The sequence below is a fragment of the Homarus americanus genome, unplaced genomic scaffold (genome assembly GCF_018991925.1).
Source record: "Homarus americanus isolate GMGI-L3 unplaced genomic scaffold, GMGI_Hamer_2.0 scaffold16712, whole genome shotgun sequence".
NCBI lineage: Eukaryota > Metazoa > Arthropoda > Malacostraca > Decapoda > Nephropidae > Homarus > Homarus americanus.
In genome coordinates, this window is record NW_024757794.1 from 7,922,676 (window position 1) to 7,945,688 (window position 23,013).

Here is a 23,013-nt window from a genome sequence, read left to right on the forward strand (position 1 = left end):
TGTATGTATACACACAATGTATATAGACAGTGCAGATATACATTCAATGTATATATACAGCGCAGGTATACAGTGTATATAGACAGTGCAGGTATACAATGTATATAGACAGTGTATGTATACACACAATGTATATAGACAGTGCAGATATACATTCAATGTATATATACAGCGCAGGTATACAGTGTATATAGACAGTGCAGGTATACAATGTATATAGACAGTGTATGTATACACACAATGTATATAGACAGTGCAGATATACATTCAATGTATATATACAGCGCAGGTATACAGTGTATATAGACAGTGCAGGTATACAATGCATATAGACAGTGCAGGTATACAAACAATGTAGGTCCAAATGTTTTCCCTCCCAACCAGTAATAAGCTCGGTAATGAATGACATATTGTATTTTTTTACGATACTGTACTGATGACGTAACAGGCACAGCACGTCGACTGTGACCCGCGGTAGGGAGGGGGGGTGACAGCTGGTTGTGGTGTTAATGGTGGTAGTGGTGGTGGGGGTTGTAATGGTAATAATAGTGGTGATGATAGTAGCAGTAGTTGTAGTGTAGTGGTGATGGTGATAGATACTCGGAACAAATAACACAACTGTCAGATTAGGAGAAAATTTCACCGGGAAGGGGTCAGTTTAGGTTAGGTTAAGTTAGGTTAGGTTAGGTTAGGTCAGATCACATTCACACCCAGACCACGACCCACACCATCATCCACACTCACACCCAGACCCACACCAACACCCACATCCCACACACCCACACCCCACACTCCACACCCCACACACCCCACACACCCCACACCCCACACACCCACACCCTTATAACCCCACCCACACCCACACACCCACACCCCACCCACACCCCACACCCACACCCACACCCCACAACCACACCCACACCCACACCCCACATCCACACTCCCCCAACACACCCACACACCCATACCCCACAACTGCACCCCACACCCACACCCCACACCCACACCCCACAACCTCACCCACACCCACAACCCACACCCACACACCCACACCCCACACTCACACCCCACACACCCACACCCCACACCCACACACACCACACCCACACACCCACACCCGCACCCACACCACACACCCACACCCCACACACACCCACACCCCACATCCACACCCACACCCCACACCCACACCTATACCCCACAACCACACCCCACACACCACACCCCACAAACCCACACCCCACACCCACACCCCACACCCACACCCCACACCCCACACCCCAAACCCACACCCCACACCCACATCCCACACCCCACACCCACACACCCACACCCCACACACCCACACCCACACACCCACACCCCACACACCCACACCCCACACACCCACACCCCACACTCACAAACCGCACCCACACCCCACACCCACACCCCACACTACATTTCGTATAATATCAGGGAATAATGACAAGTAACGTTTTCTAGCGGTTTCTAATATTATCAATTATTACCAAGTTACTGAAGCCTCGCACTAGTTGATGGAATAAGTTTTTCCTCGTGTCTTTTTATGAGCGTACAATTATTTTTCTTATTTCATTGTTGTGATTAAAGTTGTGAGTTGGTTAATGTACAATTGTGGGTTATTAGTGTTATTATTGTTATTGTTATTATTGTTATTACTATTATTTTTATTTTTTATTATTATTTATTATTGTTATTATTATTTTATTATTGCTATTTTCATTTGGTTCCGCTCCACAAAATCAAGGTAAGGATAGTTCATTGTATGTATAATAATAATAATAATAATAATAATAATAATAATAATAATAATAATAATACTAATAATAATAATAAACGGTTTATTAATAGAGTTGCAGCCGGTGGCTGAAAATACGTATGTATGTATGTATGTATGTATGTATCGGCCCCAATTCGTATAGTTTTTGACTGACTTTTCAGATATTGCAAATGTTGACACAAATGTTGCAATATTAAACAACTGTTGCGAAGAAGGTGTCTGAAATACAAGAAAACTTTTCGTAAGAATGAAATGTTAATTTTTCATGTTGCATATTCACGAGAAATTTGAAATAATGGCTAAAACTTGCCAGAATTGTGAATAGTTTTTATATTATTATTATTATTATTATTATTATTATTATTATTATTATTATTATTATTATTATTATTATTATTATTATTATTATTCACCAAAGGCTTCTTAAAATAACTTTAAACAGAGAGAAGGAAAAAAGGGAAGAGGAGGACGAAGAGGAATAAGAAAAAGAAAAACTAGACTCAGGGGGAACTATTACCAGACCACAGGGGTTGTGAGACCAAGTTGCCCCGGGCGGCTGTGTGGCGTCCCTACTTATTTTACCCCCAGCGCCACCCTGAGCAGAGCTGGTGTGTGTTTGTGTGAGTGAGTGTGTGTGTGTGTGTGTGTGTGTGTGTGTGTGTGTGTGTGTGTGTGTGTGTGTGTGTGTGTGTGTAAGGGTGGCCAACAGAACTATTACAATAATTAGTCGCCGCTTAATTAACCAGACAACTGTAATTAGTTAGGTCTCATATCTACCTGGGGAGGATCTGGGGAAAATTGACTACTTTGGGAGGATCTGGGGAAAATTGACCAACTGGGGAGGATCTAGGGGAAATTGACTTACCTGGGGAGAATTTAGGGAGAAATTAACCTACTTGGGGAGGATCTGGGGAAAAAAACAAACCAACTCGGGGAAAATGTGGGGGAAAATGACTCGCCTGTGGAAAATATGGGGGAAATTGATCCACCTGGGAAGGATCTGGGGAAAATTTACTACCTGGAGAAAAAGTGGGGTAAATTGATCAGCTTCGGTAGGATCTGCGGGAAATTTACTTACCTGAAAGAATTCAGGGGAAAACTGACTCACCTGGGGAGTATCTAAGAAAAAAAACTGGCTACTTGGGAGGATCTGGGGGAAATTGACCAACCTAAGAAGACTCAGAGGGAAACTGTACTTTCAAGGGGAAAATTTGTTGGGGAAATGACCATTTCAGAGGATCTGGGGGAACTGACATCCCTGGGACGAAATTTGAGGAAAACTGACTTCCCTGGGGAGGATCTAGGGAAAAACTGTCCACTTGGGGAGGATCTGAGTAAAAATTGACCTATCTGGGGAGAATTCTGGGGGAAATTTACCTAGATAGGGAGGATCTGGGGGAAACGTAAGGGGAGGTGATAGTGGTAATGAAGAGGAGGAGGAAACGGGGGGGGGGGGAGGAGAGGGAGTGTGGGAGCCTCACACGACTCAAGGAACTGTTTCTATCCCCCTTCTCCCCCTTTCCCCTTACCCCTCCCCCTTCCCGCTACCCCTTTCCCCCTCCCGCTACCCCTTCCCCCTGTCTAGTGTTTTTCTTTACTTAGTCCGGCCACTCCTTCCTGCAGGGGTTATGGGGGGGGGGTAGGTCAGAGCGAAAGAGGGAGGTGGAAGAGGGGAAGAAGGAGGTGGAAAGAAGGTTTGGAGGAACGCGAGAAGGCGAAAGAGGGAAATGGGAGAAGGGAAGAGAACGGTGGAGGGAATATCTATTTATCATTCTGTTTGTCTGTCTGTCTGTCTGTCTACACTTGAGTGGGTTTCGTGAGAGCTACATGTAGAGTAAAGATGTGTGGGGAAGAATAGGCTAGAAGAAGGGGAAGGAGGATGAGGAGGAGGAGAAAGAAGAGGAGAAAGAAGAATAGGAGAAGGAAGAATAAGATGGAGAGATGAAAAAGAGATTAGAATGGGAAGATAGGGAGGAAGAGAAAGAGGAAAATTGAGGAGTAAATGAAGGAGGAGAAAGAGGAAAATTGAGGAGTAAATGGAGGAGGAGGAAGAGGAAAGGAAGGAGGCGAGAAGGGGGAGTAGGGAGGAGTTCAAGGTCCAATTTAAGTGTGTGGTAGAAACTTGCTTAAGTGGAGTGTTGTTGAGAGAGAGAGAGAGAGAGAGAGAGAGAGAGAGAGCAGTGAAATTTTTAGTTCAACAAATTTATTGACAAAGCTTGTAGTACAGTTTGCCTATTCTGAGTAATTCAGTCAGGTCTTGACACTGAGGGTGGTATCACTTCTCACTGCCACGCAGGACAGAGGTTCATACACAAAGTAATAGATCATATTCATTAACAATATATATATATATATATATATATATATATATATATATATATATATATATATATATATATATATATATATATATATATATATATATATATATATATATATATATCTCAGATTCATGTGGGTGATGTCACTGTTCACTGCCATGCAGGACAGAGGTTCGTACACAAAGAAATACATCATATTCATTAGCATTGGACGTCATATTCTAATTGAAGACTAATCAGTGTGGGCTAGCAAATTTGGGATAAACAGCAAGAATGTCCTCAAGCACCCCCGATTCAATGTAGTAATTACAAAGTTCATGATACAATAAGCCAGGTGGCCTGAAGTCTTTGACAGTGTCACATTCAATAATATAGTGTTCAAGTGTATGGCTTTAAAGGTTTATCACAAAGTTTACATGCTGAGTGTTCCGGTATGGGTACAGCGTTACTAACTTGCCAGATGTGTCTGTATCCTAGCCTAATTCTGGCCACGACTACATCACATTGTCTGGTTCTGTCCTTATGCTGGCCATACCGGTACCTCTTGTCACAAAATTTGTCATATTTACTAATGCTACAACTGCCAGGTCTCTCTGCATTTCTCAGTTCTTCTAGATCAGAGTTCATGATTCTGACTTGAATGTTTTTAAGTACAGCATTGGACAGGCCAAGGTCACGGTCAACATTTTCTTTCTTACATGCCTCATTGGCCAGTCTATCAGGACGGTCATGATACCTAATTCCAACATGGGACGGAATCCACACAAATTCGATACGAAAGGTGTTCTCATTGGCAGTCATCACGTTCCTTTTAATATCACATACAACTTTAAACATAGAGCCTGACGGGCTGTTCATTGATTTCAAAGCACTTTGAGAGTCACAGAATATCACCCCACCTCCATTTTCTTTGAGGTAGTCTGTGGCTAAGTAGATTCCAGTTAGTTCAGTTTGTGTTGTGCTGGCCCAGTTGTTCAGCCTTTGTTTGTTTGACACTATCATCTCTTTTTCTTTATATATTACAATTGCACAGCCTGTTCTACCTGTGTTTGTCTGCACAGAACCATCAGTAAAAGCATAACATTCACTTGATTTAATACTCTCTATGTGTCTGTTAATAGTTTCTAGTGTGACACATCTCACCACATCGGTGTTTAACATTTGCTTACTACCAACAGGAGAGTAATTAATAGGAACTGATATGTCCAGCCAAGGAGGAATGGCATTAATAGGTTCGTCTGGGGTGATTGGGACATTCAGTTTCAAGAGATCTGCAACACTTTTATGAAGCCACGCCCCAAAGAGAGTCTTTTGTGGAAGGTTGGCGAGGGAGTCGAGAGAGAGAGAGAGAGAGAGAGAGAGAGAGAGAGAGAGAGAGAGTAGGTTGTGGGTGAGATACGGAAGAGAAGGAAAGAGAATGAGAGGGGGAGAATGAAGAAGTGAATAAGGAGGAAAGTAAGAAATATAGAAGGTGACTTTTATTATAATTTATCCTCTCTCTCTTCTCTCACTATCTCTCTGCCTAGTTCCTCTCTCTCTCTCTCTCTCTCTCTTCTCTCTCTCTCTGCTAGTCTCTCTCTGTCCTGATTTATTTATCTCTGCGTTCTTCCTGTACTCTTTCATGTGTAGGTGGGGGAGGTGGGGGGATAAGAAGGGGGGAGGGGAAGTATCAGGGGAGAAGAGGGGGAGTAGTAGTGGGGAGGAGGTGAGAATAGGTGTGGGGAGAGGACAAATTGGAGAAAAGGACGGGAGGAGATGTGGTGAGAAGGTGAGGAGAAGCGGGGAGGAGGAGGAGGAGGAGGAAGAGAAGGAGGAAGAGGAGGAGGAGAAGGAGGAGGAGGAGGAGGAGGAGGAGGAGGAAAATTTCATATTTTGAACCTTAGATATTCGATATCTCCTAATTCCCATATAAATACTTCAATTTTTCCCGTATCAAAGTTTACCATGTCCTAATGCCCGTATTATTGACCCAATGTCCTAAGCCCCTTGTCACTACTACAGCATGTCCCAGTTCCCTTATCAACACCTCAACATTTTCTAATACCTATTTGAACGCTCCAATATGCCCGAATCTCTATATCACTACCTACAACGTGTCCTTACCCCACTGCTACAGTATATCCCAACATTTTTTTTAATTACACTTTTCATTATCAAGTCTTCGACATGTCCTAAAACTTATATGCATGTCCCAATGTGTTTTTCGAGCCCTATATGTCTCAGCATGTCATCGGGCCTATATTAGTGTCCAAACATGTCCAAATGACCACCATCAACGCCTATAACACACACTGAACTTTATATCAGCGCTTACACATTGTCCTGGGCCTCAGCAACGACGCACATCACGTATCAACATAAACCGGAAAGAGGCGTGAATCCCCGGTCGGTCAATACTGTTGTGAAAGTTTGAGAGACATCCTCTTCACTCATCCTATCGGGGCCAATCTATTGTAAACTTCGGCTATTTTTTTTTTTTCGTGTCAGATCGTCGTTAATGTACTGAATAAAGGCTTAGAAACATGAAAGGTATCCGAGGGAGGATCTGTCACCCTTTGCAAATGGAAAAGAGGATGGAAATTTGTCCCTTGAAACTCTGTTGGCTGGCACTCGCTCGCTCAGACGATGCATAATCAAAACAAACCTTTGAAGTGGCGGCCTTTTGTCCCTCCTAACTGTAGTACAGGTATTTACATCCGTAGGTTGGGTGAGGCTCAGGAAATATCGTCGAGGGCCATTTTTAACTCCGTTTCCTCCCCTTCCTGTCTCCCCTCGGCTCCGTGCGCGCCCCTGTAAGCCCAGTTTCCTGTCACGTTGGGGGAGACGGCGAACTCTAACCATATGTGCCGGATACCGGGCCAAAGTTTCACCATGTGTGCCGGATGGTGGTGCAAGGGGGTACTTCTCCAAGCCTCGTCACCCGGATATTTGCGGTCATGAAGTGTCTTGAGTGTCACATGTAAGAGGTGAGGAGGCGGAGGGGGAGGGTGGGAAGGGGTGGGGTGTGAATGTCTCTGTGTATTGATAGTGTGAATGTCTCAAGCGTTAATGACTCCGTGTACAATGGAGTGAACGCCTGCCTGTCCTCCGGTAATTGTGGAGGTGACGTGAATGTGGTGAGCGAGTGAATGTTTGTCTGTTGTAAGAATTTAGTTAGTGTGAATGTTTGTTTACCTTGCAAGAATGTAAACAGTGATAACGTCTACTCTCAAGGACATTTTTAACCTGCGCTAACAAACAAACAAACAAACACCGTTATAGACTTTAATGTAAGGCTAATTCATCACAAATACAGTAATGTGCGAAGCAACTACACACAGACACACACGCACACACACACACACAGACACACACACACACACAGACACACACCCACAAATACGTGTGCACAAACTGAAGTATACAATTTCAAGGCAGACAAATTTATTCACAGACAGAACACATACATACATATACATACATACATACATACATACATACATACATACATACATACATACATACATACATACATACATAAAAAATTACTGATAAAACAGGATATTTAGATAATTGCAAAAGTGTAAAAGTAAGAACGAATTATCAAAGATTTTTAACCCTAAAGATCGACTTTCAGCTTTGACCTAGAATTATGACCGTGAACTCTGATCTTTTGAATAATGACCTTAAAGTTTGACCTTGAAGCAATGACCTTGAACTTTATACCTGTCACACACACACACACACACACACACACACACACACACACACAAGACGATTATAATATTCCCTTTCGCCCTCTTCCCTATATTCTCCATGTGTAAATTTTGACTCTTACTAATACTAAGTAAATGGATCTAGTTTAGGTAGAGTCTCAGCGTAATTCTGACCCTATGTGAGCAACTATGAGTTATACCTGTACTGAGACAATCAGATTACCACCCTAACACTACTTGAGAGGGTTAGGTTAGGTTACATTAGGTTAGGTTAGACTAGGTTAGGTTAGGTTGCGTTTGGTTAGCGTTACGGTGATTTACCTTCAGTTGAGATAAGCTGGGGTGTCTAATCCTTAAGTGGTATAAGCTGGGGTGTTTAATCTTCAGGTAATCCAATTTAACCTTTGAGAATTTATCTTTGTGTCGTAACTTGAGAGAAAGAGAGAGAGAGAGAGAGAAAGAGAGAGAGAGAGAGAGAGAGAGAGAGAGAGAGAGAGATGTGATGACATGGTAATTATCTTTCCACCACTCCTAGCTTATTTCTCTTGGTGATTAAACTCTCACACTAACCTAACCCCTGAGGTAGCGTTAAGGTGTTTAATCATTAGGTGAAATAAAGTGTAGTACATAATCATTAGATGATTTCAGAACAGCTCTTTCGACTCAAGTTAGGAAGGAAAACTTAACCTACGACCTGTTGAGAATCGGTGTCCAGGACAATAAACGTTTGTGGTAGGTCGTATGAGTGTTGGAATGGTCGTACTTACCTGAAAGAGCTTGAGGGGGGGTAGACAGATGAGGTTGCCAGTTTATATAATATCCTTTATTCATGGTTAACAACTACCCTTTTCATGATCATCAAAGGCTTTTAAATTATTCTTCACCCACTTAAAGATATTGATAATGTATCTACCCATCACACCAGGGGACTCTGTTTTATATTCATTCATCCATCACAGTCTTCACCATCACAGCCTCCACCATCCCAGTCTCCACCATCCCAGTCTCCACCATCCCAGTCTCCACCATCCCAGTCTCCACCATCACAGTCTCACAGTCTCCACCATCCCAGTCTCCACCATCACAGTCTCCACCATCCCAGTCTCCACCATCCAGTCTCCTCCATCACAGTCTCCACCATCCCAGTCTCCACCATCACAGTCTCCATCACAGTCCCAGTCTCCACCATCACAGTCTCCACCATCCCAGTCTCCACCATCACAGCCTCCTCCATCACAGTCTCCACCATCCCAGTCTCCACCATCACAGTCTCCACCATCACAGTCTCCACCATCCCAGTCTCCACCATCCCAGTTCCACCATCACAGTCTCCACCATCACAGTCTCCACTAACACAGTCTCCACCATCACAGTCTCCACCATCTTAGTCTCCACCATCACAGTCTCCACCATCCCAGTCTCCACCATCACAGTCTTCACCATCACAGCCTCCACCATCACAGTCTCCACCATCCCAGTCTCCACCATCACAGTCTCCACCATCCCAGTCTCCACCATCACAGCCTCCTCCATCACAGTCTCCACCATCCCAGTCTCCACCATCACAGTCTCCACCATCCCAGTCTCCACCATCACAGTCTCCACCATCCCAGTCTCCACCATCACAGCCTCCTCCATCACAGTCTCCACCATCCCAGTCTCCACCATCACAGTCAATGATACATTCCAAATACTCAAAATATTCCACTTGTTTAACTAGCCCGTTGCCTATTATAATTTTTATTTTAAGATTTATTTCCAATTTAGAAAAAAAACTATTACTTTCGTGTTTACATCATTAACCCTTGACTCATATTGTGTTCACCAGTTTTTGTAATGCCTTCTCACTATCCGCAATAAAAACAATATCAACTGCATAGTGTCTACTGTATTTTGATATTACTTTACCATTAACTTTAATTTCTTCATTGTTACTTAGAGCTTCTCACATTAAGAATTCTGAATATATATATTATACAATGTTGGAGACAAAATACTTCCTTTTCTTCCTCCCCGCCTTACTTTGAACCATATAGGCAACTTTTTTTTTTTACGAGGAATAGCCCACCCGGGCACAGGTCATCGACCCACAACGGGACCTAGGGGGCGAAAAAATAAGAGTAAAAACAATTTAAAAATAGAAAAGAAAAGGATTATATTAATCTACACCACGAAGATGCCGGAAAACCAGCCTTTTGAAGTGAGACAGATTGTATGAGTTTGGAAATACAGAAGATGGCAGAACATTCCACAGTTTGGCTGTGTGAGGAAAGAAGGATGTACTATAACGGATTATTCTTATGTGATCGACATCCACAGAGAAACGGTGGGCACCGCGGGTAAGACGAGTGTTACCAGCCCACGGCGTTGCCGGCGGTACACAGGATGCCAAATCCACCGAACATTGCCCGTTGAAGTACCTGTAAAAGAGAGAGAGTGAAACAAAATTACGGCGAAAAGAAAGGGACTAAAGATTATCATCTAAAGGAGAAGAGTCAATAAGACGAAATGCCTTTGATTCCACCCTATCTAACAGCTGGACAGAAGAAGAGATATGAGAACAGTACTCCAAGTTAGGACGAATGAATCCCTGATAAACTTGAAGCAACTGCTCTGGAGTGAAGTAGCTACGGCATCTGGTGAGGCCTAGCATATCTATTTTAGAATTTGGCAGAATGATTTTCCTCCTGAAATGTGATTGGTGGGAGATCATCGAATTTGGAAAGAGTAATTGGTAAATACTGAGTTATATTACTGTTGAATTTAACCAAGTTTCTACCTCCCCATTCGAAGATGCTGCATAGATCCGCATTGATAGATGTAATGATATCAGCTCTAGAAACAGATCTAGTTTGAGAGTTGGGGGAAGTGGAAATGTGAAGAAGAGTGAAGAGTAGAATCATCAGCATAAGAATGAATAGAATTAGTCGTAGTGTGAAGTAAATTATTGATAAGAAGAAGGAAGAGAGTAGGTGAAAAAACAGAACCCTGTGGGACACCACTACTGGTAGAGAAAGAGCGAGAGATCGATCCCTCGACAATAACTGCCATGGATCTGTCCTCAAGGAAGCTAGAGACAAGAGAACAAAGTAGGGGAGAGAAACCATAAGAGTGAAGTTTAGAAAGCAAAGACGATGCATGCAATATGGCGCTTCAATTGTCCTGAGACTCGACCATATTTTGTGCTTTTATTTTTTCATACTTGTTCTACCAATTAATTTTTTTGCGTTATTTGTTCTTGTTTTTCAAAATATATTATATAAATCTCTAGAGCAATTTTTTTTGTCAAACACACACACACACACACACACACACACACACACGATGAATCCAAAGTGACCTACATACATACAAACATACATACATACTCATTATTATATTCTCTTATCTCCTCCCATCCTCCTCCCCCCTCTCTTCCCCCTTCCTTGCTATACACCTGTCCTCTCTCTCTCTCTCTCTCTCTGTAGCCCCCACCACCCTCCTCCTCCTCCTCCTCCCAAGACCTGCTTTACTACTTTGAACAAATAATCGAAAAAGTTATGTTACTTTTCCTATATATATAAGTAAGTATAAATCAATGACTACTTTTATCTGTATTTTTTTATTTGTGTCTATTTGTTTATTTTCATTTTTTTGGAGGGGAGTGCAAAAAATAGCCTCGTGGAATGGCATCAATGAATGTAGAAGTGGAGTTGTGTACAGTAATCAGCTGATATGTGACGCCATGTTAAAATCGGTGATGTTGGCAATGATCAGCTAGTGTATGACGTCATGTTAAAATCGGTGATGTTTGCATTACTCAGCTGATGTGGAGTGACGTCATGTTAAAAATTTCTGTGTTTACTACAATCAGGTAATGTGTGACGTCACAGAATAAACCTCGATATAAAGAACAACTTTTTTTATGGTAATTATCGGAAATCGTCTTAGAGGGAGAGAGACTAATGGCGGGGAGAAAGAATGAGTGGGTAAGGATCATGAGTGGTGTGTGGGTGAACAATGGGCAATATGAGGTCGAGTATGATAATTGAGGATGAGTGTGGGTGGGACATGGGCGCCGGGGTTTTAGACTAGTGGGTGGGAATTGAACCCCGCGAGGTCAAATGTGGGTGGAAACTGGGCGGTAATATAAGCGACTTTGGGTGTAAAAATGGGCGGGATTTAGATATGGATTTGGGTGGGAAGTGGGCGGGCAGGGACAAGGTGGGTTACCGGAAGAATGGACAGAGAGGGCGGAAATGGTCACTCCACCCCCACCCACCCCACCCAGTGACCTCCGCCCCCCCATAACCCCCCGGCCCCGGATGCTATCAGTAATTACTATCAATAATAACATAATATGGCCGACAACACTTGTGCTTACACCTGTCTGTCTGTCCGTGTGTTTGTTTGTCTGTCTGTCTGTCTGATTGTCTCTCGGTCTGTGTGTTATTCTGTCTGCAAGAATTAGGTGTGTTTGTCTGTCTATTTGTCTGTGTGTTTGCCTTCTTTTCTGTCCGTCTGTCTATTTGTGTGGCCTTATGTTTGTTTCTTTGTTTGTTTGTCTCTCTCTCTGTCTTTGTCTGTCATTACGTCTATCTGTTCGTGTGTCTATCGATCAGTATGTTAGTCTGTCTGTCTGTCTGTCCGTTTTTGCCTGTCTGTTTATCTATGTGAGTACATTTCTCAATTTGTGCATTTGTTTGTCTTTGACTAAAATCAATTGTTTGTATGTATGTATGTATGTATGTATGCATGTATGTATGTATGTATGTATGTATGTATGTATGTATGTATGTACTGTATGTATGTATGTATGTATGTATGTATGTATGTAATAATAATAATAATAATAATAATAATAATAAACGGTTTATTCATAGAGTTGCAGCCGGTGGCTGAAAATATACAGACTTACATTTGATTTAGACATAATGATATAATATGCATTGAATACATTTACAGGGCTGTACAGTACATAAATCAGGAGTTGTTTATTATTTTAACAATAGATGGGATGGTGCTGTTCTTATATCTATCGGTGCAGGCTCTTATGGGCTGAATTTTGTTGTAGTGGCGGACTGCGCGAGGTGGGTGGGGGCTGCAGGTGGCAGGAGGTGGCAATGACGAGGGTGGTGCAGTAGTCCACTGCCAAACCTTTCCAGTGCTTGGTGGTGGAGGTCACTGAGGGATGGCATTTCCAGGGTGGAGAGAGCGTTGGTGTAGCCGGAGTATTCTGCGCCGAGCATGATTCTGCAGGCCCTTTTCTGTACCTTCTCTAGCTGACGTTGTTGGGTGGAGTTGAGAGAAGACGACCAGGCTGGTGACGCATATGTAAGTTTGGGGAGAATAAAGGCGTCCTCAGCTCTGGCAGCCTTGACTGTGTTATTTACATGGGCCTTCCAGTCAAGTTTGTTGTCTATAGTTACACCCAGGAGTTTGGCAGACTGCACCAGCTGGAGAGGATGGGCACCCACTGTGACTGCTGGGGCTTGCACTGAAGTGGTGGCGGTATTGATGTGCATGACTACGGTTTTGGTGTGGTTGATGGTGACCTTGTTCTCCGTAGTCCATGCCTGTAGCCTGTCCAGGGTGCCTTGTAGCGATGAGTAGTCTGGTGCGGTGTTGTCCACTGAAACCCCTACAGTGCAGTCATCCATGTACTTCCACCTGTGAGGAGTGTCCGATAGAGCATCGTTGATCAGGATGAGGAAGCACAGTGGTCCCATCTTGGTCCCCTGGGGAACACCGCAGGTGAGGTGTTGGAATGTAGAGACCAAGCCCTGATACCTCACTGCCTGGCGACGTCCACTCAAGAAATCAGTGAGCCATGAGACCAGGTTGGTGGGCAGCCCTAGTGCAATAGCCTTGTTGATAACAGTGCAGTGATCAACAAGGTCAAAGGCCTTCCTGAGGTCCACAAGGGCAACGGCCAGTGATGTCTTACATTTCTGCAAGTTTTTGTGCAGAAAATCCAGAAAGCTCACCAAGCAGTGTGATGTAGAGGAGGGCCTCATATGTATGTATGTATGTATGTATGTATGTATGTATGTATGTATGTATGTATGTATGTATTTTGGTAGATGGATGATAATACAAATATAAACAAGTACCCCTTCCACACACACACACACACACACACACACACTTATGTCTGTGGGCAGGAAGAGACACAATAACAAGGAAGAGGAAATACACTGAGAAGAAAGCTGGAAACGGGACAGAGAATGGGAAGGAAGAGAAGAAATGAATGGCGAATAGAACAAGAGAAATGGAAGGGTAGATGTGGAACGAGGAAGAGGAAGAGATAGAGAAGGAAGGTAAACGGGAGAGAATGACAGTGGATGTGAATTGAGGAGAGAGAGAAGGGGAAGGAATAAGATGAAAAAGAAGAAGAGGAATGGAAGAATAAAAAGAGGAGAGAGAGAGAGAGAGAGAGAGAGAGAGAGAGTTGGCGGGAAAAACAAATGAAGAACGGATAAAAGACGAGAAAGAATAACAGAGGATATGAGTGAAGGGAGAGGAGGAGGAAATGGCGATGAAGAGATTTCGGTTAGGAACTTCCGGGAAGAGAGATGAAGAGGAAGAGGAAGAGGAGGAGGGAGAGAGGGAGGAAACGAGAATTAAGACGAGGTGCGGGAAGCTGGTTTGAAATACCCGTCATTGTGGTTTATTATTGTTATTGTGTTTTGACGGGAAGGGGAGGTGATGGTGGTGGAGGGTGGAGTTAGGGTGAGGGAAGGAGGTAGATGCGTTACGTACAAAGAGAGAGAGAGAGAGAGAGTACTACTACTACTACTACTATTTTTTTTTTTTTAAACGTGGCCTCCAGCCTCCCCCAATAGCCACACCTTCGCCACCATATATTTACCTTAATATTAAATATCCTAATACATAAGAAGCTATCCTATCTGTGTTAAATTAGTTGAGCCGCAGATCTATGCGGCACTACTATTACTACTGGTATTGATAATAAAAAGTCAACAATAATAATAATAATAATAATAATAATAATAATAATAACAATAATATTCGAGACAGTTACTATAAAAATGACAAACACTCAGTAACGTACTTACCTTCATAATTATTAAAATTGTTAGGTCATTAATAGCTCCAAATATTCTAAAATATATATATAGAATATATAACAGTATAATATATAATTAAGGTAGTAATAAGAATATATGCGTTACAGAGGTGACACTACATGTACCCAGGGTTAGTGGTGCTACTACTTTAACTTTTAATTAATTTTAATTTTGCCACTAACAGTGGCTAGTTTATTGTGCACCCCATACCCATCCTGTGAGCGGAAGCGCAAAAGGATTACAGGATATTATAGCATTGAATGTTGCAGAGTATTTAAAATAAATTCTTTGTTTAGTTCTTTACACAGAGGGTAACTTATTCGCAACTGCATGAGTACAGGAGTGTGAGGCAATATGTCTGGCTGCACACTTTTTTATTCACATATGCGTGAGAGGTATTCAAGCACATTGTATGTTTGGTTCTATACATGGGAGCTGATATAGCAATTAAGTGCAAAAAAGTGGATACAATCTTAATATGTCGGCTATCTTGCCATTCGAGATAAAGTGTTGTGCCATTTCACACTCAGTGTACTTGGACCTGTCCCTAAAAGGTTCTATCTTCACACAGCCAAGGGCGTGGTGTTCGAGTGTGTGGCCATATGTCAGGCCACACACTTTATATTTAGTCTTGTTCACATCTGCTTGAGGGATATACTGCCAAAGGTACTTACACCCAAACCTTATTCTAGTGGTTACAATATCTTGTAAAGGAGTTAGAATTAACAACTGGGCATCCACTCTACAAACTGAATTAGTTGCCATAGATAGATAGATAGATAGATATTTTATTGACCAAAAATTATGAATACAGAGTTTAAACTAAAATTTTCCATAAAATGGTCCAAATGCACATGCTTTCAAACACCAAACATTAATAAAAGTTCACCGATTAAACCAGTAACACAAAAAAATAGAGGTAAACCACGAGTAAATGAAGTAAAAATAAAATAACTACATGTAAAATAAGATAAAGCATATAAAATAGTTCTGGGTAAATAATATGTTGATGGCGCATATCTATTGTTCGGCGGCAGTCTTCAACAACATGCCATTCAGGCTGAATAACACCAGCTAGTAAATTTATTGAAACCACTGTCACTGACAGACTCATCATCACTGATTCTCTATCCTCACTACTTGCCCATGACACACTCAACTCAAGTTGTCACACGCTTGTCTCTGAAGCCAGACACAAATATGCGTACCTTGTTGACCGGGGTGTCAAGCTCAAACTGTTGTGGATCCGCTCTCACATAGGCCTCAGAGAACATGACAGAGTTCATACCCCCGCCAAACTCGCGTCTAACAAAGACACTGTTGAATACAATTAGGTCTGTCAAAAAGAACCCTTAAAACTGTAAAAAGCTATTACATGTACCCAGGGTTAGTGGTACTACTACATATACTCAGGGTTAGTGGTACTACTACATATACTCAGGGTTAGTGGTACTACTACATATACTCAGGGTTAGTGGTACTACTACATATACTCAGGGTTAGTGGTGCTACTACATATACTCAGGGTTAGTGGTACTACTACATATACTCAGGGTTAGTGGTGCTACTACATATACTCAGGGTTAGTGGTACTACTACATATACTCTCATATACTCAGGGTTAGTGGTACTGCTACATATACCCAGGGTTAGCGGTGCTCCTACATATACTCAGGGTTAGTGGTACTACTACATATACTCAGGGTTAGTACATATACTCAGGGTTCTACTACATATACTCAGGGTTAGTGGTACTACTACATATACTCAGGGTTAGTGGTACTACTACATATACTCAGGGTTAGTGGTACTACTGCATATACTCAGGGTTAGTGGTACTACTACATATACTCAGGGTCAGTGGTGCTACTGCATATACTCAGGGTTAGTGGTACTACTGCATATACTCAGGGTTAGTGGTACTACTACATATACTCAGGGTTAGTGGTGCTACTGCATATACTCAGGGTTAGTGGTGCTACTGCATATACTCAGGGTTAGTGGTGCTACTACATATACTCAGGGTTAGTGGTGCTACTGCATATACTCAGGGTTAGTGGTGCTCCTACATATACTCAGGGTTAGTGGTACTACTACATATACTCAGGGCTAGTGGTGCTCCTACATATACTCAGGGTTAGTGGTACTACTACATATACTCAGGGTTAGTGGTGCTCCTACATATACTCAGGGTTAGTGGTGCTACTACATATACTCAGGGTTAGTGGTGCTACTACATATACTCAGGGTTAGTGGTACTACTACATATACTCAGGGTTAGTGGTACTACTACATATACTCAGGGCTAGTGGTGCTACTACATATACTCAGGGTTAGTGGTGCTCCTACATATACTCAGGGTTAGTGGTACTACTACATATACTCAGGGTTAGTGGTGCTACTACATATACTCAGAGTTAGTGGTGCTACATATACTCAGGTTAGTGGTACTACTACATATACTCAGGAGCTGATTGCTACTACATATACTCAGGGTTAGTGGTACTACTACATATACTCAGGGGCAAGTGGTGCTACTACATAGCTCTCAAGGGTTGAGTGGTGCTGCCTACATAATACTCAGGGTTAGTGGTACTACTATATATACTCAGGTTAGTGGTGCTACTACATATACTCAGGGTTAGTGGTGCTACTACATATACTCAGGGTTAGTGGTGCTACTACATATACTCAGGGTTAGTGGTTCTACTACATATACTCAGGGTTAGTGGTGCTACTACATATACTCAGGGTTAGTGGTACTACTACATAAACTCAGGGTTAGTGGTGCTACTACATATACTCAGGGTTAGTGGTACTACTACATATACTCAGGGTTAGTGGTACTACTACATATACTCAGGGTTAGTGGTGCTACTACATATACTCAGGGTTAGTGGTACTACTACATATACTCAGGGTTAGTGGTACTACTACATATACTCAGGGTTAGTGGTACTACTACATATACTCAGGGTTAGTGGTGCTACTACATATACTCAGGGTTAGTGGTACTACTACATATACTCAGGGTTAGTGGTGCTACTACATATACTCAGGGCTAGTGGTACTACTACATATACTCAGGGTTAGTGGTACTACTACATATACTCAGGGTTAGTGGTGCTACTACATATACTCAGGGCTAGTGGTGCTACTACATATACTCAGGGTTAGTGGTGCTACTACATATACTCAGGGTTAGTGGTGCTACTACATATGCTCGGGTTAGTGGTGCTACTACATATACTCCCAGGATTGGTGGTGCTACTACATATGCCAGGGGTTGTGATGGTTTTACTACATATGCTCAGGGTTAGTGGTGCTACATATACTCAGGGGTTGTGGTGGTACTGCACTACATATACTCTGGGTCTAGTGGTGCTACTACATGTATTCAGTGTTAGTGGTGCTACTACATATACTCTGGGTTAGTGGTGCTACTACATGTATTCAGGGTTAGTGGTGCTACTACATATACTCAGGGTTAGTGGTGCTACTACATATATTCAGGGTTAGTGGTGCTACTACATATACTCAGGGTTAGTGGTGCTACTACATATATTCAGGGTTAGTGGTGCTACTACATATACTCAGGGTTAGTGGTGCTACTACATATACTCAGGGTTAGTGGTGCTACTGCATATATTCAGGGTTAGTGGTGCTACTGCATATATTCAGGGTTAGTGGTGCTACTGCATATATTCAGGGTTAGTGGTGCTACTGCATATATTCAGGGTTAGTGAATTACTGCTACATATACTCAGGGGATTGATGGTACTACTACATATACTCAGGGTTGAGTGGTACTACTACATATACTCAGGGTTAGTGGTGCTACTACATATACTCTCAGGGGTTAGTGGTGCTGCTACATATATGAGGGTTAGTGGTACTACTACATATACTCAGAAGGGTTAGTGGTGCTACTACATATGCTCAGGGGATTAGTGGTGCTGCTACATATGCTCAGGGGTTAGTGGTGCTACTACATATACTCGGGCTAGTGGTGCTACTACCATATACTCAGGGTTGAGTGGTACTACTACATATACTCAGGGTTGAGTGGTACACTACTACATATACTCAGGGTTAGTGGTGCTACTACATATACTCAGGGTTAGTGGTACTACTACATATACTCCGTTAGTGGTGCTACTACATATACTCGGGGTTGGTGGTGCTACTACATACTCAGGGTTAGTGGTGCTACTACATATACTCAGGGTTGGTGGTGTTACTACATATGCTCAGGGGTTGGTGGTACTACTACATATACTCAGGGTTGATGGTACTACTACATATACTCAGGGGTTGAGTGGTACTACTACATGTATGCTCAGGGGTTAGGTGGTACTACATATACTCAGGGGTTAGTGTGCTACTACACATATATACTCAGGGTTGGTACTACTACATATACTCAGGGTTAGTGGGTACTACTACATATACTCAGGTTGGTGCTACTACATATACTCAGGGTTAGTGGTGCTACTACATATACTTTCAGGAGTTAGTGGTGCTACTACATATACTCTCAGGGGTTAGTGGTGCTCCTACATATACTCAGAGTTACTAGCGGTGCTCCTAATATATAGGGTTGAGTGAATTGCTACATATACTCAGGGTTAGTGGTGCTCCTACATATACTCAGGGCTAGCGGTGCTCCTACATATACTCAGGGCTAGTGGTGCTCCTACATATACTCAGGGCTAACGGTGCTCCTACGTTACACCAGGGTTTGTCCAACATTTGTGTAATCGCCTGTCGAAGTTTAACGCATTTGTAGACATGATTTCCTGTTCAGATTAGCCCTTCCATGCACACAGTACTGCGGCATCACGAAGCTTTCAGGCCTCATCCTAAACCGTGTGTATGGACCCCAATGTAAATAATCTTATAATTCATGCATTTTATTTTATTTTATTGAGTACAAATCCCTAGAGTACATTATAAATACATTATCAACATCAGTATCAATTTGCTCGGACTGTTCCTTGTCAAATTAATCTACATCTTAATGATGTTTGTATACCTGTACTATGTAACTTATATACGTATAATTTTTATAAGCACGCTAAATGAATGTGGGTACTGTATAATAATTATACTAAACAAAAATTACCAAACTGTGTTAAATATATTAGTTACCAAAAACATTGAGAAACTTTCTGTATTAATATTTTGAGAGAAAATGGATCAGGCTTGCTGTTTTATGGGGGTAACTTAACTAAAACTCAAGCATCTTGTATTACAGTAGCCAACATTATTATTTACAGTAGTTATATCTGTACTGTTATATGTAAGTAGTAACAATAAAGTGTTGCATTAAAGCAATATCACCATTTTTAGGCTGGAATAAGAGTTTAAAGCCATAAGTGTCAACCCAAAGGCCCCATGGCTGTTATAATCCATGAGGGGAACTATAACTCGTCCTTCACGTCAGCGGGGTGAGAGGCAGCACCAGTCTCCAGGAAGGTTTCCAGTAGTGGAATAGTCTGTAGCCAGAAGTTGCGTCCCTGTGAACACACAATATCGACTTAACACACCAGACTAAATGATATTTGTTATACAACCAAGGTGGTACATCGCTTAATAATTTACAATCAAAATAATAATGCGCATCTCGTTTAACAGCTGCCACATGCTAGTAACCAAATCTCTAAAATAAACAATTGCTGTATAATATAATGCATGACTTAACCCTATAATGTTAGTGGTGTATAAGAGAGTTTGTGAAGGAGACTCACCTTGGCGTTGTATGGTGTGTGGACCATGGAGGGCTGGAGGCTGATGTTGTAATAGCCGACGGGTTCCCCAGCCACTACCGGCGTCCACTCTGACCTCTCTCCTTCAACACCCTGCGGCCTCCTGTACACACCAACCTCATTACATAACTTCTATTATCCTGATACTTGGTAGCAGAGAAGGACGTTATGGGGGAATTACCAACAGAGGATAATTATAATGATCCGTACATAAGGTGTATATCAGGGCAGACACGGGGACTGGTGGGCTAAGATTATTATTATTATTATTATTATTATTATTATTATTATTATTATTATTATTATTATTATTATTATCATTATTATTATTATTATTATTATTATTATTATTATTATTATTATTATTAACAATTGAAGTATAAAATCGTTTGAATAACAGTGTAGTTAAAACGAATGATCATTCACTATGGAAGGTACTGTACTGTACTAGTCTAGACAAATATGACTGAAATAAGGGGAGGAGGCAGATCATGTGGGGATGGCCGGTCAGGCAGATATTTATTGATATGTAAGAGTATATAAAGATGTAGTACCACCATAATGGACTGACGGTCGTGGGCTGTGTAAGGGCTTAGGGTTGGGTCTTGCTCGGCTACTTAAGGATGCTATTGAAATTATGAAGAGAAATCGATAAGATAAAATGAACTCTCAGTGAGGACATATGAACACTTGGTCTTAATGCGACGGTTAATGTACTGAACAGTATATGGCGCTCTTCAGATGTGTCAATTAGAATGAGACAAATATATATATATATATATATATATATATATATATATATATATATATATATATATACAAGTCAATCACTGTAGGTGCGCGTGATCTAGGTATATGCTGATAATGAAAGAAGAAACGTTAGCAGTTTCCTGCATTTCAGGGTTGAGTACAGACTGTACTCATCCCTGAAGATGTGAATTACACGAAAGCTTTATCTTGTTTCTTTTTTTTTTTATATATATATATATATATATATATATATATATATATATATATATATATATATATATATATATATATATATATATATAAATTTTTTCTAATTGATGCTGGAAGGTAAAAAACGAAACAAAAAACGTGAAATTGGATCCCATATTCCCATAGGTACGCTGTATACTGTACTAAGCTTTCGGTAAGCAAGAGGCAGCGTGACCGGCACTGCACTATACCGCCTCCACTTCCATTTACAGCTGGGTGGATTAAGACTGCCCCGGAATCGAACCAACAACCCTTAGAGCAGGAGGTGGGCGCTGTATCCTCGCAGGGAAATAAGGGCGTCTAACTTTACCATTCAAAAGAAAGGAACAAATAACATTTACGCCCATTAAAGGTTCAGTGACTCGAGTCAAAACGTGGAGTAAAAAAAAGAACAAAAAAAGATTAAGACGAGGACTTACCCGCGGGAGATGAAGTTCACAAACAAGGAGACGAAGGAGGAGGAGAAAGTCTCCGTCTCATAGTTGTACTCCTGGCTGGAGAAGAGGAAGAGCTGTTCGTCCCCGTGAGAGACTCCAGTCTTCAACAGGGGCGTCTTCATACCCAGATCAGAGGCCTTTTCGAACAAGTGTGGACCACCCCAGACAACACCGGAAGAGTCTCGGTGAGTCATAATGAAACTGGAGAGAAGGAAACTGTACATTAAAGAGTTTTTGATTAGATAAAAAAATGGTCGGCTGACGGACACCATTATGAGGGCAAAAATTTTTATGACTAAATCAATATACTTGTTACTGATATCAAGTACTGGTAATGACACTATGATTATTATTATAGTGTTTTAAATAATATTGTTATGGTTACTCTTATGAGCCAGAGGTATAGTATGTATATTCTTAAATAGTTGTAAGACGCAGTAATACATTGGAATGTCAACACACAATCACCACTATTACTTATCGTTATCATAATCACCCGAGAGTTTGTCACATCACTCACTTGTAAACTGTGTAGTTAGCAGCGGCAAGGCTGGCAGCCGCCTCTTGGCTTGGAGGAAGAAACATGTAATCTGTCAATGCCTGAGGGAGAAACATTGGAATACTCGGTGTAGGACACATAATGCTTTCCTATGAACACCATTCAACTTTACTGTTGGTCTTAATGACAACTGTACTTTGCTTCCATATCACTTTATTCACTAAAAAGTCCCAACGATAATAAATTGAAGTATATTGCACTTTTCTATGTTTATTCTTTACTTCAACACATGATGAATTTAAATAAATCACCAAACGCAGCTAAGTCAGCCTCAGAAGACATGACTGGACCATAAGGATGAAAGCAGCTGATAATTACCTTAAGTCATATAAAATCTTGTAGTTACATCCATTTATTAAGTTC

At 41.6% G+C, this 23,013-nt stretch overlaps 2 protein-coding genes across 2 annotated transcripts; both read right to left on the minus strand.

The window, feature by feature from the left end:
• Positions 1–9,201: 9,201 nt before the first annotated feature.
• On the minus strand, positions 9,202–9,849 carry LOC121857675 (eggshell protein 2A-like). The gene is made up of 2 exons (XM_042353737.1): positions 9,840–9,849; positions 9,202–9,545 (listed from the first exon to the last, which is right to left on the minus strand). The coding sequence occupies exons 1-2, from the start codon at positions 9,847–9,849 to the stop codon at positions 9,202–9,204; spliced, it is 354 nt and encodes a 117-aa protein (XP_042209671.1).
• Positions 9,850–19,794: 9,945 nt separating this feature from the next.
• On the minus strand, positions 19,795–22,757 carry LOC121857731. Its single transcript, XM_042353846.1, has 4 exons — positions 22,612–22,757; positions 22,074–22,292; positions 20,638–20,758; positions 19,795–20,406 (listed from the first exon to the last, which is right to left on the minus strand). The coding sequence occupies exons 1-4, from the start codon at positions 22,728–22,730 to the stop codon at positions 20,311–20,313; spliced, it is 555 nt and encodes a 184-aa protein (XP_042209780.1). The 5' UTR covers positions 22,731–22,757; the 3' UTR covers positions 19,795–20,310.
• Positions 22,758–23,013: the final 256 nt, after the last annotated feature.